This window comes from Harpia harpyja, chromosome Z (genome assembly GCF_026419915.1).
Source record: "Harpia harpyja isolate bHarHar1 chromosome Z, bHarHar1 primary haplotype, whole genome shotgun sequence".
In the NCBI taxonomy this organism is placed as follows: domain Eukaryota; kingdom Metazoa; phylum Chordata; class Aves; order Accipitriformes; family Accipitridae; genus Harpia; species Harpia harpyja.
In genome coordinates, this window is record NC_068969.1 from 105,566,106 (window position 1) to 105,581,112 (window position 15,007).

The 15,007-nt window shown below is 58.0% G+C and overlaps 2 protein-coding genes across 8 annotated transcripts in view; one reads left to right on the top strand and one right to left on the bottom strand.

Annotated features, from left to right (window-relative positions):
- Positions 1–6,773, bottom strand: part of TLN1 (talin 1) — a 37,528-nt gene extending 30,755 nt beyond the window's left edge. The window contains exons 1-2 of one of the 7 annotated variants that reach the window (XM_052776439.1): positions 6,662–6,773; positions 566–732 (exon numbers count right to left, since the gene is read on the bottom strand). In XM_052776439.1, the coding sequence (XP_052632399.1) occupies positions 566–695 (130 nt within the window). In that variant the 5' untranslated portion in view covers positions 696–732; positions 6,662–6,773. Of the gene's footprint in view, positions 1–565; positions 733–860; positions 1,021–6,661 lie in introns of those variants that run through there. The other 6 variants (XM_052776444.1, XM_052776438.1, XM_052776440.1 and 3 more) reach the window with 6 other exon arrangements.
- A 1,558-nt stretch (positions 6,774–8,331) lies between these two features.
- On the top strand, positions 8,332–14,708 carry CREB3 (cAMP responsive element binding protein 3). Its single transcript, XM_052779066.1, has 10 exons — positions 8,332–8,389; positions 9,111–9,248; positions 9,331–9,602; positions 9,818–9,911; positions 10,135–10,227; positions 10,784–10,890; positions 12,247–12,315; positions 12,474–12,555; positions 12,695–12,776; positions 13,183–14,708. The coding sequence occupies exons 2-10, from the start codon at positions 9,111–9,113 to the stop codon at positions 13,545–13,547; spliced, it is 1,302 nt and encodes a 433-aa protein (XP_052635026.1). The 5' UTR covers positions 8,332–8,389; the 3' UTR covers positions 13,548–14,708.
- The last annotated feature ends 299 nt before the right edge of the window (positions 14,709–15,007 follow it).

Here is a 15,007-nt window from a genome sequence, read left to right on the forward strand (position 1 = left end):
CATCATGAGCTTGTGAGCCATAAGCTTAAATTTAAGCCTGGCAGCAGCACGGAGATATTAGAGCTGAGAAAGCTTAGCAAGGTAACAGAGCACCAGCACAGGCCTGGCAGAGCTGCTGGTGGGGGAAAGACCCGATGGAGGACTATATATCCCCCAGGAAAGGAAAAATTTTCTCATATATGGTTTATTAGTGCTCCCTACAACCCCTGCAACTGTTTAAACCCACCTAGTCCTGGCTACTGGTGATGGATGCAAGTAGGAGAGAGGAGCAGAGACAGAAAGGGCAGCAGGCTCAAAGAGCTTGAGTTATTTCACTTCCAAATGTGTTTTCCTGCCCCCCAAACCTGCAAGTTCCTTCTGGGGTGCCGAGGAGGGAGCCAGAGGAGCTCTGCCCCTCACCTCAACTGGGCAGGAGGACTTGGACCTTGCTTCTCCCACCCCCCCGCCACTGCTTTGGGAAAGCCCAGACGGGCACAGAGACAGGAGAGGAAAGGGAGACTGATGAAATGCCAGGAGCTAAGCTGGGGTGGCCCTGGCATGGCAGCCAGCCCCACCGTGGACTTACGCTGTCCCATCTGGGCCTCGGGCACCCGCTCGCGGATCATCCGGCAGGCGTCGTACACCATGGTGGAGGGCTCGAACTGCATCGTCTTGACAACATTGCCGATGCTGATCTTCAGCGAGAGGGCGACCATGGTGGCGGCTGGGCTGTCCCCACTGCTGCGTCACCTGCTGGAGGAGACAGACGGGTTAGCTCTGACTGCTGGCCCCTCTGGTGTCCTTCCTCCTCCTCCCCTCCGGCAGTGTCTCTGCTCTCCGAAAGCCAGGACCCAGCTTCTAGCAGCAAGCAAGAGCTGCACCTCACACTGGCGAGCCCGCGAGGGGGTCCCACTTTCCAGACCTGTGCTGACCCTGGGGTCTCCAGCCAGCGTTGGGACCCTTGCCTCTCTGTCGCAAGGTCCCAAAGCTGATTTTGCTCGCCTGCAGGAGCGACAGTGGCTGGTACCCAGCAGAGATGCTGTCAGTGAGGAGGAAGTGAGCACACAGACGCACGCGAGATAAGCTGGGAGAACGTGATGGAAGGGGTTATAATTAAGCCTGCCATGACACAGAAGCCACAAGAGGAAAACCAAGCTTTGACCCGGAGCTGGCAGAGCCCTGCCCCGCCTATCGGGGCCCCCCACATCACCAGCAGACAACGCTGAGCTGGCAGCCTGAGGACAGAGGGACCCAGAGGGACGGAAAAGCCCGGAGCTGCTCGGGGAGGCAAGATAAGGGCACCAGGCACCAAGCTTGGCTGTTAAAAATAATTACCTGGGGAAAGCACCACTCCCACCAAGTGAGTGCTCAGAGATCAGGGTCTATGGCAGCAGCTACTGCACAAACCCAGGGCCGGGGAATCTGTGCACAGGATGATGTGCAGGAGGGCAAGGGACCAGCCGCTGCAGGTATCACTGCAAGAGTGCACAAGAGCTGCACCATGCCATGTGAAACAGGCCCCAAGCCGGGCCCAGCTCAAAGGATCAGCTTCAAGCCTGAAGGATTGCACAGATCAGCTTCAGAGCAAGCACCCCTCAATAGGACTCCAGAACACCAGGTTTAATAACAACTAATTAGAACCACAATATTCTTATAGCAGAGTAAAATCATAAATAACAGAAGTAAAAGGTTGTAAATAAGCCCCCTGCTTGCCTGGCACAGCTTGTAGGGCTTGTAAGAGCCCTTTCCTTTGGGTATACCCACTGTGCAGCAGCTTTCAGTGCATTCCTAGGTTGCTACATGCCTCAGGGTCCCTGCGCCGGGTCCTTTGCCCTGCCTCACTGTTCCCTGCCCTTCTCAGCATTCCCAGTCCCCAGCCAGCCCCAACCCGATGCTCTCCAGCAGTGACATGCCTTTTCCTCTCCCGAGAGCCTGCTGGTGGGGAGGGAATCCCCTGCTCTGCATCGACCCAGGCTGCCTTGTCCTTAAACCCCAGCTGGTGGGAGGACACAAGAGCACCAGTGGGATGCACCACATCTGCTTGTTCTCTTTTAGATTGATTTTCTCCTACCAGCTCTCCTATTATGGCTGTCAGGGAAAGGTTACTGGCCACGTGCATCCTCAGCCTGGCCCGGGAAGGTTCCTGGGCAAGACTTGCTGGCAGCCTCCCTCGCACTGCAGCAGCTCACAGTGAGCCTGTGCACCCCAGCCTGGCGCTGCCAGCTCTGGTCCCCCATGGAAGGGGGTACACTGGGGCAGGCTGCTCCCAACCACGGACCTGAGCGGGCTACGGGCAGGACCTACAACGGATAAAAAGCTCCTGCATCCAATTTTGGCCAGGAGTAAGTCAGAGGGCAGGGGTGCTGCTCCTGCAGAGCCACAAAGCCATGCTGGTGGGGTGGGGTGGGAGGCAGGGACAGAGGAGCATGCCGCCTCCACCAGCACATGGAGCAGCTCCAGCTCTGCATTCCTGAGCCGTTCGGCAATGTTTCTGCGGAGGCCCGCGGCCCCCACTGGCTCTGCTGATGAGGAATGAAATGCATTTCGGGTCCAGAGCAAGGGAGCCCGGCGGCAGTGGGAAGGAGGCGGCAGAGGTGCCCGCCTGTGCCACTGCCATCTACCCAGAAGCACCAGCAAAGCTGCAGAGCTGAAGGGACGAGCAATACCCTGCTGTGGAAAGGGCTTTCCGAATATTTCCTACACAGGGCGGGCTGCTGCGGTCACCAGGCCATCTTCTCTATATCTAAAAATATTCTCGAGTTGAACATAAACCTGCTTTCCCTCCCTCTGCAGGAAAAGGAGAACATGCCACTGCCAGGACAAGGTCAGAGACCACGGAGGAAGAGAAGGGGAAGACGCCAGACGGCAGAGAGGAACCGAGAGGAGCCAGGCCATGCCTGGCCATTTCCGCAGCCGCCTCCTGCCCTCCTAAAGCCACCCAAAATCAGGCGCTGCGTGGAGGCACCCCTTAGCACACCCTACACGGGGGCCACCACGTTTTACAAGACACCGCAGGAGGGTAACTGCTCAAGCCTTCCCACTCCTGAGCTCTTACAAAAACGACAAAGCTCGGCAGGGAAGGTGCTCACCACATCAAGGAAATCCTCAGAGGAAAGGGAGATGGTTCATTTTAATTTCCATATTCTACAGAAACAGTTCAGGCTCCAGCAGCTGAACTGTGCTGACATCAAAGCAGAAATGCTCTCTGCTGCATGAGCAGTACACCTCCTCAAACCCTTGAGAGATTTGTCAGCAAATGTGGCAATTAATCACATGGGGTTTGCAAATCTGCTGCCTCCTGCAAGGGCGCCAACGCAGGGCTCGGCCCCTGCGGACCTCTCCCCTCCAGGTACCATGCAGGAAAGGAAAAGCCGGGGTAGACATGATGGATGAGACAGCATGGGATTCCAGTGCTGCAAACCAGAAAAATACAGGAAAAGGACAGCGAAATTCAAGCTGTCCTTCTGCAAAGCAAAAAAACCCCAAACAAACCAAGTCTCAATGAACACAGACCACATTTCTGTGCTGGCTCACCTCCAGAGCAAGCAAACCCGTTCTCAATCGGTTGTTGGTATGCAAAGGCAGATATGACACTGGAGCGGCGAGCCGTCCAGCCGGCAGCCAGATTAACACACTTCTGCATTTTATAGCAAGATGTGTGCAACCTTTTGAGCCACGAGCACACTCCTGAGCCGATCCCGAAATGGGGGATGGGGCGGAGAGATTCTTGATGGGGTCCCTCTCCCCTAGGAGCCATCCCGGTTGCCTCCATCTCACCCCGCACTAGGTGAGCAAAACCATCCCGGTGGTGGAGGTCTCTGGGCTCTGCTTAAAGGCAGGGGCAGCACAGGCAGGGATGGTCGTGGGCAGGCAGCGCGGCGCCGGCCCAAGGAACCACCGCATCATTGCTGGGACCACTGAGAGCGAGTTTTCCGTCACGTGATGTAACTGCTATATTTGTATCGGCTGAGTTTAGCACTGCAAGAATGGTTAGAGAGAGTTCATATCTTAAAAAAAAAAAACAACCAAAACAGCCAAAATTCAACAGCAGCCTGCTGGCACACTCACAGCCAGTTTCCAGAACAAGCTGCAAACCTTCAAATGCAACAACTTTGCCATTTTTAACATGCTCTTTATAAGGGAGACTCCGGATGAGGTTTGGGTTTGTTGTGGTTTTTGTTGGTTTTTTTTTTTTTTTACGGCAATGCCAAATTTCACTTGGGAAAGGCCCCACTCCGGACCACCCCTGGACTGAGAACTGGCTGCAGGAAGCTTTATCAGCTGCAAACTGCCCCACTGCCAGGGTTTTCCGCAGGCACAGGGCTGCTGGCCCAGCCAGGCAGGTACCAGGCCACCACAACACCTGCCAGCGGTGGCTTCGCCGGCACATCGGTGTCTGCACAACAGCACGATGAACTGGGTCAAAAATTAACCTGCTGAGAAGCCGGACCAGGCTCTGGCTGGGTTCCCCAGTATGGGACCAGTATACGCAGCCGCGGCAGGCACTGGGGGCACAGGTGGCTCAGTCCCATGCCGATGGGAAGGCTGAGCTGGTGGCCCTGGCGAGTGACGGTGCTGCACACTGCCGAGCCCCTTCAGCCCGGTTCCTCTTTCCCAGCCGCACGTCCACGTCAGATGGGAAGATGGTTTCTTCCAGCCGAGGCTGAGCTTGCCTCCTGGGGAGCGTGAGCGGCCGACAAGGCCAGCCCCAGCCCCACGGCACCCCGGTGACCACTCGGCTGTCACCCACGGCCGGGGTGGGAGCATCCTCTCGCCCTCGCAGGGAGGGCAGCCCTGCTCGGTGTGGGAAACGGGCACGGGACAAGGCAGCGGGGCTGGAGGGTCACAGCTGCAGCCTGCCTGCCTGCGTGCTCACCCACGCCGAGGTGAAGCAGCTCTGGCCATTAACTGCCAGCGTCTCCCACATCCCCAGGCCTGTCCCCTCCTGCTGCGACTCCCCTGCCCTCCAAAGGGAGGGGGCACGGACGGTGGCACCCCCAAGGCAGGCACGGGGGCAAGCAAGGGCAGGACTCCATCTGCAGCCCCTCCTGGACCCTTAGCGAGCCGGGCCTCCGGCACAGCACTCCAAAAGCAGCGCTCGGGGTGCAGTGGGTGCTCTCATGGCCTCTGGAGACCACCGGGTGCCCCATCCCGGGCACCCACGCTTGCCACGGCAAGTGACTTGCCTGCAGCCGGCCAGGCAGAAAGGGGAAAGCGAGAGGGAAGCGTGGCGGGGTTTCGCGGGGCATTTCTCCGCCCGGCAGTCGGCAGAGCTCAGCTCCGGAACGGAGCGCACCCCGCAGGTCCCTGTTCCCTCTCCCTCAAGGCTTCCCACTCCCTTTCCCCAAATCTGCCAGGACGTGCCACTTCGGGTTGCAGCAAACTCCTGCCGCTGCCGTTTGGTGAGCAAGCAGCGTGCTCGGCCGGTGCTCACCACACACCATCACCCGATGATTTAGCACTTGTGGGGTTTCACACCATGGTCTGCGGGGGGTGGGGTGGGGGCTCGGACCTTTTACCGGACAACCCGCAGGCTTTAGCAAAGCTAAAGATCCCAAAAATATGTCCCCTCCCCTTCTCAGCAGCGAGGCTTAGGGAGAGAGAAGGGAGTAAACAATTATTGCTACCAAATATGGGTCTAACAGCCAGCGATGAAGCCACGGCAGAAGCATGTAGACATCCTGCCGGCAGATTCAAAGGGCCGGGGAGCTCGCAGGGGCGCGGGCAGGATCTGGCAGGAATCAGGGCAGGGAACGGGAGTTTCCCTCACCCGGTTAGATGCTCCAGCCCGGGCACGGTGGGGAGCCAGGTTTTTCCCCGGCAGGGTTCAGTCCTGCCCCACAGCACCCACCCCAGACATATGTGTCCCACCCCATCGCCCTGTCCCGGTTTGGGGGGGGGGGGGTGGGGGGGGAAACGACCAGTTGTCCATCCCAGGATGATCGGCGGAAGCTGCCGGAATGACCTTCCCCGGCTGTGGCGGGGCCATGGGGAACGTGTCTGCCGGCGTCCCCACCCAAAACCGCGCCGCGGGCCGGAGACACCCTTCCCACTCGCTTCCCCCCCCCCCGTGTACAGGCAGGGTGGGCAGGAAAGGCAGCGGTAACGCTTTGCTGACACGCTCGTCCGTCCACCACCCCGGTTGGAGGGCCCGTGGCCGCAGCCAGCCAGGCCTCTCCCGCTACCGGTCCCCGGGGGGGGGCCCGAGGTGGGGATGCCCTCCCGGGCCTGGCGAGCGGAGGCTGTGGGCCGAGGCCTGCGACGGTGGCAGCTATTTTGGGTCAGGGCAAGGAGAGGGCCGGGATTCACGGGGCCGGGCCCGGCCCGGCTGTGACTGTTCCTGCTACCCCGGTGGGCGTCGGTGCTCGGGAGCCGTCAGCCCCGGGGTGGGGGGCGCGCCCCAAAACAAGGTCAAAGCGTGACCGGGCCCCGGAAGCCCCTGGGTCACCGCTGGCAGGGGGAGAAGCCCCGGTGGGAGCAAGGAGGCCCCGGTAACCGGGACGCTACTCCTCCCCCCCGCCCCGTCGCCGGTAAGCGGAGGCGGGGGGGGGGGGGGCCCTTCCCCGGGACATCCGTTTCCGGTAGCCCCCCGGGAGCCAAGGCGCTCCCTGTTACCGGGACCCCGTGCCCCGCCCCCCCCTCCCCCGGTTACCGGGCCCCCGTGTCTCCCCCGTTCCCGTACCTGTGCGCGGGCAGGAGCAGCGCAGCGGCCCCGCCGAGGCTGTACGGAGCGGAGCGGGACGGCACCGCCCGCTTCCCGCCCCGCCGCCTCCCGCCGCGCATGCGCTTGGGTACGGGGCGCCGCCGGGCGGCTCGGCTCGGCTCGGCACGGTACCCCGGGACTGCGCTCCCCCCCGCCACGATTCCACCCCCCCCCGGCATCCCGGCCCCACATCCGGGACTACATGCTGCTCGGTACCCGCGCAGCCCGGCCCCGCGCCCCGGGGCTGGGCACGGCTCAGCGCCCGCACCCCGGGACCGTGCTCCTGCCCGCTGCTCGTACCCTCGGGCCTGCGCCCGGCCCGGCGCACCACCGGGACCCGTAGGCCCCGGGCGCTCCCGGTGTTCCCCCCCCCACCCGCCGGTCACGGTCGCCGCCGTCGCGCGCTCCCGCCGCCCATGAGCCACCGGCCAATGGGCGCCGGCGCCGGCGCGTCAGCCCCGGTAGGGGCGGGGCCGCCGAGCGCGCGGGATCTGCTGGGAGGCGGGTGATGTCACTGCTGGCGCCGTGGAAGTGGCGGGACCGGTCGGCCTCGCGCTGACGTGCGGGGCGGGGCGGGGCGGGGCGGGATGGGTGGGGTCGGGGGAACTAGGGGGCTTCGCGAGGGCCGGGGGCCCCGGTGCAGGGACCGCCGCGGCCGGAGGGGGGCGGTCTGCGGGCCGGCGCGGCGCGGTGCGGCGCGGCGCGGCCGGGCGCTGTCAGCCCGCGGGTGTGCGGCGGCCCTGCTCCCCGCGAGGGTCCGCCCTGTCAAGCCTGGGGCTGTGCTGCCCCGTCCCCGCAGGCACGGCTGTGCCTCGGGCTGTGGTCGTATGTGCGTGGGACAACCAGGCGGTGTCGCGCCGCGCGCGCCCGGCTGGGGCCGTGAGAGGCTTGCCCGCTCCCCTCGGGTGGGTGTCCAGGCGGGGGGAGCGGTTCCTGCCCCGCGCCGCTCCTGTCACCCATCCCTCTGCCTCAGTCGCTGCCGTCTCCTCGTGTTCCCGCCCTCCCCTCGCTGCCTCCCTGGTGCGCGTTTCCCGGGAGGAAAGTCCTCCGTGTCTGTGGAAGCAAGTGGCTCTGCCCGGTCCCTGCCCAGCTCCCCTTCCTCTGCTCGCCATGCCGTCCCGCAGGGCAGACCCGCTTCCCGCTGCCAGGCAGCTGGCAGAGCTGCCCTGGGGCTGGGGTCTGCCCTGGCCTTCTGGTTTTGGGTGGGATTTGGGGGGGGGGGAGGGTGTTTATGGGCTTTTTCCGACCGTGACACCTGCCAGCTAGGTGTGAAAGCTTAACAGTGCTAGTGGGCAGGTGTGACGGATGCCCCCGCTCCGAGTGAGCAATGCTTTGGTACAGGAGTCACCAACAAGCCAGCCTGGCTGATACCAGCCGTACTGTGCAAACCATGAGAACCATGCAAGGCCACATCTTCTCAGGGACCAAGAAGTCTAGGCCACGTCTTATCGGCAGATAAGACAGTCCAAGCTGGGACTAGACAAAACTAAAGCTGCCACAGCTGCCCATCTGCACAAACACCAAGGGGGTGGTTTGACTACCACGTCTATCACTTTTGGCTATAAAACTAGCCTGTACCCTCCCCAAGCCCATTTCATTCTCTACGAGTGCTGCACAGCAGTGATCTCCCGTGGAGCAGGGACACCTCTCGGAGTTCCTCCTCGAGGCTGAGACACCCTTCACCCGGCATCTGATATCTACAGCGGGGTAAGCAGCATTTTACTTTTGTTCTAAAAGTGTATTTTATGCGTTTTTATATATACCCATCTCCAGCTCTTGCTTAATTATTAGAAGTGTAGTAAGTAGTAGAGTGTTTGACTGCTGCCTAAATTATTGTTTAAATCATCATTTAAGTCGTCCAGTGACTGTTTAATTGCTATTCAATTATTGCTTAATCACTGTTTGATTATCATTTCAATTCTGTTCAGTGATCAATTAATTGTAATTTGGTCATCGTTTAATTATTAATGAAACCCTTTTAGTTAACCCCACAATGATAACTTCTTTTAATAATTTGCCTGTGAGAGGAGCGCTGGTCCCGCTGGCTGCACACCAGGGGAATGGCACCTTCGGGCTTCAGCGGAATGGCAGGGTCTTGCATGCTCTCCACAACAGAAAGCCTGGGGCCCTTCCACTTTCCCTCACCTTCCTCTGGCTTTTGCATTCTGGGTGGAGCATGGCTCCTGTGGCTGGGTCCCCATAGTCTGGTGGGGAAACTGGTGTGGTGGGGCCACCGGTGCTGGTATAATAGCCTTGCTGGGGGAGTACTCCTGGGCTGGTCATTGCTGCAGAGCCCTGGCAGCTGTTGCCGTTGCACGGGGAGACTTTGTCTGGAGGGGCTGACGTTGTTTGTAGGGGCTGAGGGACATCTTGAAGGAGTGCTTGTGTCTCCCCCTGTGCCTGTGCTCACTTTGGGTGTCCTACTCAGATGTCATCCCCAAAGGATCTGCCTGCCCTTATAAATGAGGACCTGCTTGACTTCATCCTCAAGGATGATGTTCCCAGCCCTGAACTCCCAGAGGTGGAGAACGATCTGATGCAAGACTGGGGCTTGCTAGAGGACGAGGTGAGTTCTTTTGGAGGAATTGCTGCTGGGTTGTGGTTCAGGAGGTTTGGCTCCTTGCTCAGGAAAAACTTTTTCTCCACAGGTCCTAGACAAGGACATAGATGACTTCCTCAGCTCTTTCATGACCTCCTTTGAAGATGAACCAGGCACACTACTGGATTGTTTGCCTGCCAACAGTGACAGCGGCATTTCTGAGGGTCAGCTTCCATCCTGTAGCCCTGACAGCAACCTTGCCAGCGGCTCTTGGAGCTCAGGCGTTGTGCACGCTGACCACAACTATTCCCTCCATGCGCATTGGCCTATGCTGGAAAGCACGATGTCTGACATGGCACAAGGAGGTGCTTCCGTTGACCTGGGTAAGTGATGTGCATGGGCTTTCTGTTCCGGCTACAGGCAGAAAAGCAGTCCCACATTGGGGGTTTTTTTTTGGATCAGTGCCAGGCAACGATGGAGAGCGCCAAGTTTAGTGGCTTTCTGCTGCTGTAAAATTGTGGTTTCATGCTACTCAAAGCTGGCTGATCAGGTGCTGCCTTACTAAGGCCCAGTGCTTGACTCTCCTTTTCTTCCCCGGGGACAGGGATGGGTTTGGAAGGCACAAGCAAGGCACTGACACAGGAACAGAGCTCCAGTTTCCCCATTGCTGTGGATGCCGGACCACAGCTTGTGCAGGTACTCACTGCCATGCATGTGGGTCCAAGCCTTTGCTTCTGCTCACATCTCCCTTCTCTCCTGTCTTGGCTCCTGTGAGGGATATCTCTGAGGGAAGTGTGATGCTGCTTTGGGACTGCTGACCCCGGTTCTCTGTGCTTTCTGCATGCCCTCTCTGCCCTGGGGTGGACTGCCTTTACTCTGCATTCTCAGCAGGTGTATTTTTGCTGTTTTCTAGTCCACATTCCCAGAGCTGGTCCTTACAGAGGAGGAGAGGCAGCTCCTGGCGAAAGAAGGTGTTTCATTGCCAACCCATAAGCCACTGAACAAGGTGAGTCCTTGCTACAGCCTGTCACTCCCAAACAGACCACTCAAGTATTTCAGCCAGAGTAGGGGCTCGAAAATACAAGATGGTGCCTTGATGAGAGCATTGGTACCCAGGTGCTCTGTTCAGGGCAGCGTGCAGCAGGGCTTGGTGTCCTTTTCCTCCTTTCGAGGCCTGGGCGGTGTCCACGTGCACAGCTTTGCTTTGCTAATCAGATAGATACAAAGAGCAATGAGACCTGGCTGCTGTCAGTCTCCCTGCGCATGGCTGCTTGCAGGAGGCAGTTACACCACAAGTGCCTCCAACCTACTTTTTCGCCCTTGCCTAGTGGCTGCGTGCTTTTCATCTCCATTGGGTACGCCTCACTTTTGCTACACCAGGGGAAGCTGCTGGCCACATCAGCAGGCCAGAGTTTGCCTTACAGCTCCTACAGTTCATTCAGTGGTGTGGGAGGGACAGAGGACAAAAGCATGCGAGCTGAGCACTGAGACGTATGCTGGGTTTGTGAGGGCTGGATTGCCAACACCCTGGGGTTGCTGCTAACGAGAAATGACCCTTGCAGACTCAAGAGCAGCTTCTGAAGAAAGTGCGTCAGAAGATCCGGAACAAGCATTCAGCCTCTGATAGTCGTCGCAGGAGGAAGATGTATGTGGATGACCTGGAAAACAGGTACAGGCACACAGCAGTGTCACCCAACACTGAGGGGACAGGCAGGTTCTTTTAGGAATCCTTGGCAGAATGATGATGGCACTAAATTGTAGTTTCAATTTAAGCTTTGTTTTGTTAACATATTATGATTAATACAGCATAGAATTTATGATTAGAACAACAGGGGATTCCTACAAGCAGAATCAATGTAGTACAATCTTTAAGCAGCGTAACACAGAATTTGTAATGCAACTTAACTTATAATTTCTAATCACCTAGACCCTAATACAACTTGCCATGATTTCTAATCACCTGGATCCTCTGCGGATCAGGTCAGATATTAATACATAGTTTTCTCTATCAGTATAATGATCATAATCAAGACTCAAAAATGATATAAAGTTATATGAATCACTCCCTCAATCCAGGGAGGAAGCAGATGATGGTGGAGGTGTCCCTGGCCTGGGGGCGTCGTGGGTCTCATTGTCCAGCAGCAGCTCCAGTCCCAGTTCCCCCTTAGGACTTGTAATTGCTTGATTTTGTAGACAGTGCTCTGTGTGCTGTTACACTTCCCTGCTCTGTGACAGGGTTTTCAAAAACACTAGGCTGTCTGGGTGCCTGGGACCTTCAAGGCTGGTGAGGAACGGAGTAACCAGCCTGGCACCCAGGAACCTTGACGCTGGCAGAGAGGGGTACAAGCAATCTGTTTAGTTTGTCTACTTGGTGGACAGGACCTTCGGGGCCTGATAATGAGGGTACAGGAACAAATACATGACCCACTGAGTCACAGAGAATGGCTGTTTATCTTATAAAATGGCTAACCACATTGCCAAGGATCAGGAGTAGGTGGTACCGGTTACGAGCAGCTGTGCTGTGCTGCTGCTGCGGTCTTGCCACCCTGGGCAGAAAGTAAGGCTGATGCTTTGGGGCAGCAGCTCTCCTCAGGGGGCCCAGAAGCTAGGGGCATAGCTTGCCCTGCTCTCTTAATGCTTGGAGATGGCCCAGAGCTTGCTCTGTTCAAGCCAGGTGCTGGCCTGCCTGGTCCACTGTGTTCTCCAGGTCAGGCTAGTTTACAATACAGCCTGATGTTGTGCATTTGCAGGGCTGGTATGCTGCTAGGAGTGAGCATCCTGAGGGATTAGTCTGGTGATTCTCTGTGGCACTGGGCAGGGCTCACCCCTCCCCAAATCTGGTGTGAGTTGTCACTCTCTGGGCTTTGCTCTGGGTGGTGCCGGGTAGACCCCAGAGCAATTTTATCTGCCCCAGCCACCCAGAGGTGGTGGCTTATTACCTGAGGAGAGACTCTGGTGAAGTCCCTGCTGTTGACTAACAAAACCTCTCTGTTTGTCCCCCATGCTCTTCACCTTTCCCGGGAAGGTTGGCAGCCTGCACCGCTCAGAACCAGAAGCTGGAGAAGAAGGTGCAGCTGCTGCAGAAGCAGAACATGTGAGTTCTTCTTATTGGAGATGGCAGGAGATGTGGTGGAGAAGGCTGTTTGTCTCCTTGGGATTGTGGCCTGTTCTGGGCTGCAAAGCGGGGAGGAGGGCAGCGTGTGGCTCTTGGTTCAGCCGCTGCATTAACCTGCGTTGCCTGCTCTCCTGCAGGTCACTGCTGAAGCAGTTGCAGAAACTGCGGGCCTCCTTGAGACAGTCCAAAACCAGAACTACAGTAACAACCTGCGGCATGGTGAGTGGCTTCAGCCCCAAGTGTTTGTGAAGGGGTCTCTGCTGTCCTTATAAGTTTGGGAGAGAGGCGTTTATTGCGGCCGATGATGCCTATGCATGTCCTTTGCTGAGGTCTGTGCTGATCTTCTTTCTGTTTCCAGGTCGTGGTTCTGTCCTTATGCCTTGTGGTCCCACGCAGCATCCGCTCGCCTGGGAGGAGGGAGAGAAAGCTGGAGATCAGGGGTGAGTGCTGGGGAGGGTGAGGGGTGGCTCTGGGTAAAGCGCTGCCCTCCAGGGCAGACCACCGTCCTCAGAGACAGCCTGAACTCTGGGTCGCCTCCGACCCAGCATCCCCTTGCCTGGGGTGGCCACTAGGTTTGGCTTTGCCGTCTTGCCCCAGCTCTGGACCCTTCCTCAGCCCCGTTGCAGAGGCCTGCCTGGGGCCAGGGCCCTGGGCCAGAGGTGGTACAAGAACTGGAGGCATCCAGTCCCTCTTGGAGCACTGGCAGCTGTGCTGTGTCTTCTCCCGGCTTCCCCTGGCAGGAGGCATCCCTAGTTGAACACTTTGTTCCCCTCTCGTGATGGCCCGTGCTCAGAGGAGGAGGGTGAGAGGCTGGGAATGTCATGTCTGGCTGTAACTCTCTTGCAGTGCAGACACAGGGCATCTGCAAGGTCCTGAACCAGGTAGCACCTGATGTGCAGGAGGGTGCTGTGCTGGAGGAGCTCAGCTCACAGCCAGAGGAACCCTTGACATCTGGCAGCCTCAATCCCTCCGGGAAAGAGTGGCAGAGTGCTCCCAATCCGGATCCCAGATCTTCTGTCAACAGCAACTCGTCCTCCAACCCTCCGATGGCAGAAGGCTCTGAGCCGCGCCCTCCCCAGCCTCAGGAGCAGCATGTCGAGAGCAGCCCTGTGCAAACAGTGGTGTCGATGATGTGGAAAAATGGGAGGCAGGAGGAAAGGCAGCACGCTGCCACAGTTGTCATCGAGCATCACCGTGCCAATGGGATGTGATCAGGCTGCCTCTTGCTTCTTGGGGTAATGCCAGGCACCTTGCCAGGAAGGGGCAAAGAGCTACCTTAATAGATAATCCATCTAAGCAGATTCTTCTGAATACTCTCCCGATTGCTGTCAGCTTAGAGGGTTTAGCCGGGAGGAGCAGTTTTAGGGTTGACCTGTTCTGACATGTTGCTGTGTGTATCTATAGTATGATATAGTATAAGTCTATCTAAGATGGGAATTTTGCTGTGACTTCTGATGTGGCCTGCAGCCCAGAGTGTGTCCTGTGGCTTGCAGGGGTGGGCTGTGGCACGGGGGGGTGAAGGTGGTCGGGCCTGAGGTACCCGTGTTTGGTGTGATTGGATGCAGGTGGTGATGGAGGCCCCTGCCCTGCTTCTTCCCTGCCCAGGTGGAGGTGAACAGGCTAGGTCCTGCAGTTCTTACCGTGACTGGTGGCTGCAAGCATTTGTCCCTTGTCCCTTGTCCCTTCCTATTAATCCTGCAGCGTTGCCTGATTTCTAGGTGTGATATAGTGAGCTGACCTTCAGTGCCCTCACAAGGGAGTGATCCCGACATTGCGACAGACCATGAATGTCGCCTGTTCCTGCTGCCTTCTGAGCCATGGGCACAGCTTCCAGACTGGCTAGAGAAGGTAATGTGGAGTCCTTCCTAAGCCATGTCTTTCCCTTCAGTTGGGCCTTTTGTCTCCCGCAGCCCTGGGAGCAAGGGCTTCTGAGCCTCAGGGAGAAGGCACGCCTCGAACCCAACTGCTGAGGGTGTGTGGAGCAGAGAGCAGCAGACCTGCTTGCTCTTCTGACGGCTTTCCTGGCCACAGAATGGTTTCAAAGCTACGTCCTTGTGTGCCTGAGCTTTGGTGCGTCGGCTGGTGATGCAGTTAGCAGAGTGTTTTCCTCCCCAGGGCTGAGCAGAAACATTTCAAGCTGGTGAGCGGTGTCTTTCCTGGAGTGCAGTTTAGTGGTACCTGTTGAGTATCTCTCCTCGTCCTACTTCAGGGCATTTCATAGAATCATATAGAATAGTTTGAGTGGGAAGGGACTTTTACAGGTCATCTAGTCCAACCCCTCCTTGCAATGAGCAGGGGCATCTTCAATTAGATCGAGTTAACAGATAGTAATTTCCTTAGTAATAACTTCTAAATAAATACTAACAACGTGACTGTCCTGTGTAGTCATTTCAGTGAGGGGCTGGGCTGCTGGGTGGGGGGTAGGGGCTGCACCAGGGGCTGGGACCATTGTGGGAGGAACGCAAGGGAGGCTGAGGGGTGATCACTCTCGCAGCCTAACGAAGGGGAACGCGCACCGCCTTCCCTTCCCGTGGCTGCGGCCGCGCAGAGGGGTGAGGGGCTTGTTGAGGCAGGGTGCAAGTTTGCGGGGCAGTTGCTCTGCTCTCACCCCCCTTCAAGGGTACAAAACCGTTCTTGAACCATTTTTGAAGACCACCTGTGACCTGCATGC